This window comes from Cynara cardunculus, assembly GCF_001531365.2.
Source record: "Cynara cardunculus var. scolymus isolate 2C chromosome LG 14, CcrdV1, whole genome shotgun sequence".
NCBI classification, from domain to species: Eukaryota; Viridiplantae; Streptophyta; class Magnoliopsida; order Asterales; family Asteraceae; genus Cynara; species Cynara cardunculus.
In genome coordinates, this window is record NC_037541.1 from 10471921 (window position 1) to 10475699 (window position 3779).

General features: G+C 35.1%; 1 protein-coding gene across 1 annotated transcript; it reads right to left on the minus strand.

Annotated features, from left to right (window-relative positions):
• Positions 1–565: 565 nt before the first annotated feature.
• LOC112526769 (pentatricopeptide repeat-containing protein At1g80550, mitochondrial) lies at positions 566–2166 on the minus strand. Its single transcript, XM_025137186.1, has one exon. It carries the CDS (start codon positions 2066–2068, stop codon positions 872–874), a length of 1197 nt encoding a protein of 398 aa, XP_024992954.1. The 5' UTR covers positions 2069–2166; the 3' UTR covers positions 566–871.
• Positions 2167–3779: the final 1613 nt, after the last annotated feature.

The window sequence follows — 3779 nt, forward strand, 5'->3', positions numbered from 1 at the left end:
ATGTACCTTTTAACATTTAGACATTTTGGCTTTAGGAAGTCATACATATATGCAATATGCTACATTGACTTGTAACAAGCTCGTGCTTTATAATAGAAGTACAGATGATACCAAAGATTCAGTATCACAAACAATAATTAAAAAAATCAGTAACATAGATAAAGATATGTACCAGTTTTGGGTGAAGCTTGTTCTTTTGCAGAAAGGCATAACCCTTCTCTCCAAACAACTTAAAGATAAAGGATATCGCCTGGACACAAAAAGGTGGAGATAAAGAAGCGATGATAAAGTAAGTGGAAGGATCAAAACTTGGAAACAGTGAAAATAATTCAATATAAATGAAAGAAAATGAGAACTCAACGACAAGCATAAAATTCGTTTAATTGCAGTGGGGAACAGAATAATTTTTCTTATTTGAAGTGCATTAAGTTATGTTAAGATGGATCATAGGAACTCTTCATTCTTCAAGAAATACTTGCATTAAGATATCCTACATATTTATAACTTATCAGGTAACAAGAAACAATCAAACAGTGCAAAACAAGAGGAAGAGACAACAAAATAATGATAAAACGAAGGGAGTAATAATTAACTGCACCTCGAATAAGCCATAAGTGTCATATTTGCTTCTTTGTCTCCCTAACATCACCCTCTCGCCTTCTAAACTCCCATGGTAAGTTAGCCCATTCAGACTCGGCAACCTAGGCTATATTCTATTTATTCGCATCATCTATTCTGTTTTATGAGTTTCATATTGATTCTTCTCACCAAGTATAAATGAAGCCTCATTATGTCTTGATTTGTTTCACACCAGCCAACCAACATATCTCTTCATACATTGAGATGTGCCCAATAAAATTACATAGGTCCATCATCCATCATCACATTCTCCCCTTACTAGCTCTGGTCTCAACTTGGCTGAGAGCCCTTTCGCCAACATCTCTTCGTCATACTTCCTTGCCATATCAATCATACCTTTTTCCACCAAAGCATCAATCAAACCATTATAAGCAAACTCATTTGGACTCAAGCCATCATCTTCCATCTTCTTCCAAACTATAAAAATCGGTCGAAGAAAACTCCATCTCCCAAATTTCCTTATAAGCAACACATATGTGTCCATTGTTGGCCGTACACCACTTTCAATCATCCTATCAAGCAGTGCAAGAATCTCATTAGGCTTCTCTAGGTACCGGAAAATGCAATGATAAGTGATGGCATTGGGAGCACACCCTCTCCTAAACATTTTATCAAGCACTTTATATGCCTCCAGGACCCTCCCATTTTCACACAAAAGCTTAATGATTGTATTGTAAGTTACAACATTTGGTTCACAACCCAATTCCAGCATTTCACGACCAAGATGGACAGCCACATCAACACCCTCCAAAACACCGATGGCACGGATAACGGTGTTGTATGCTACCACATCCAATTTAATTCCTTTCTTCTTCATCTCTTTATACAGCTTCACAGCCTTCCATGGCTTCCCACTCTTGCATTGAATGTCCATATATATCGAATATGAATACAAATCTTTAATAATCCCATCTTTATCCATCTGCTCCCAAAATTCTCTACACTTTGACCACCATCCCATTTTCAACCACCCACGAAGAATCATATTATATACTTTAGTACCCATCACAAAACCCGCAATCTTTTCATTAAAGTTCTTGTCTTTTTTTAAACATAACTCTTCAGCTTCAATCACATGCTTAAATTCACACAATGCATCCACGAGATTCAAGAAAGACGTCTCATCTTTCAAGTTAAACTCTCCCAACTTATCAAAAGTACTGATCGCTTCTTGAACAAGGTGTGCGGCAGCATAACGCTTAAACATTACACGAAACGTAGTATGGTCCCTCTCAGGCATTTTATCGAGCAGTTGCCAGGCACGATCGAATTCGAAAAACTTACCCAATATATCAATCATGTGATTATATGTCTCAGTGGTGTGTTTGAACCCACATTCAGCTTCAACCCAGTTGAAGAAGTCCATTGCGCGTTTCCAATCGTTGGCATAACATGTTAGAGTTTCGAGAATCGTTGGTTGGTCGACCATGGGTTCTTCACGTACTGAAAGATAGTGATCTGGGTATGGTCTTTTGGGGGTTTGATGATCGGAAAACGAGATGGGTGATAAGGATTTAGTCGGATTTGTAGAATGGGTTGAGTAAGTTTGGAGGTTGATTAGTGGTCGGATCTTAGAAACGAGGGGGCGAGGGAAACGGGAGGAGAGGGAAACGAGAATCGTCAGCATCCTGTGTGTTTTCTAGTTTAAACTATGAAAACTTTTAAAATTTTGATTTTATATTTATGGAATTTATTATCGACAGTACCTTATAAACCAGATTTATCAAATAATTTTTAATACATAAAGTATTATACATTTATGCACAATGTCTTAAAAATCTTAAAAACAACTCATAATGCATTAGGTACTACTACTTTATGCATTCAGTCTTAAAATATCTTAATCTACAATTAAAATAACATATAATACAAGTTACCAATGCAGATTATTACTTTTTCTTCTCATGTTCCTAAGATACTTTTGACTCATTTCACTCATGTCTTCACTCTCTCATACCTCTATGTATTCTCACCATCCCCCAAAGTGAAATTCAAACTGATGTTTATCATAAGTTATTAAAAGTTTTTCAATTCATCTCTCATTTAATTGCTCTAGAACTCTCGGTCTCGCTCTCGATCTCTTGATTCTTTGCTCTTGGTCTAAATCGAACACATATGTGGAGTCGTTTAAATATGTTGGATTTTAAACCGTCATACAATTTTTTTTATCGATAGACTGTAATTGAAACCATAACTCTTATATATTCAAATTGTATTAATATGTAAAGAACAAGTGTAACTTATATCATCGTTGAATCTTCTCTAATAAAACCAGTGAAACTTCAAAATCATTAAAATTCACGGCTCTCACCACATTGCGCGGATACAAAACTAGTCTTATTTTAAATAAGATATTTTAGATTTTATTTACCTTAAAATCAAATATTCATAATATTAAATAAAATTATGGTTGTTTTAAAAAAACTGTTGGATCATTTAAAACAACCGCTTTTAACAATTTGAATGGTCTAACGGTCTGGTTCACTTTGAAAATAGCCAAAAAGCTGAGTTCGGTTGGGTAATGTGGGTTGAACGGTTTTTTTGAGCTATGTGGACCGATCCAACCGTCAAAATACACATCTTCTAATTATATTTAGTTTTCATATTGTAAATTCAACTTTAACGTTGTGTTTTTTGTAATCTCGAGAGAATTCAAGGTTTATAAGCTTTGATCTTCTCCACATACTTTATCATCGCTTCTTTATATCCGCCTCATTTTGTATTCAGGTGAGGGCCCTTATTTCTAAGCTGACTGAAGAGAAGAATTCTGCCATTCAGCAAACTAACAAGCTTCATCAAGAACTGGTGTTCTACTATTACTCTAATCTAAGGGGCCGTGTTATTTCCCAGATCTGACAGTAGAACGATTTACACTAGAAGTTTGTAAGAGAAAGTAAACAAGAAGATTAAACAGAGAAATAGCGGCTGCTTTTCTATTTATTGAAAGTAAAGATTACAGACTCTCAAGAAACCCTAATCGACTCTCATATGATTTTGAATCTATATATTACAAAGAGAAATCTCTTGGTTCTTTTGAATACATTTTTCTCTATCTGAAACACTCTATTTATAGGCAATAACCTACCAAACCTGGATAAGATTAATGCTATCCAGAACAAGAATAGCCTTATCCAGAATAA

Bases quoted from the DNA above. Each gene is read 5' to 3' on its own strand.
- LOC112526769 (XM_025137186.1), bottom strand. From the start codon at position 2,068: ATGGTCGACCAACCAACGATTCTCGAAACTCTAACATGTTATGCCAAC.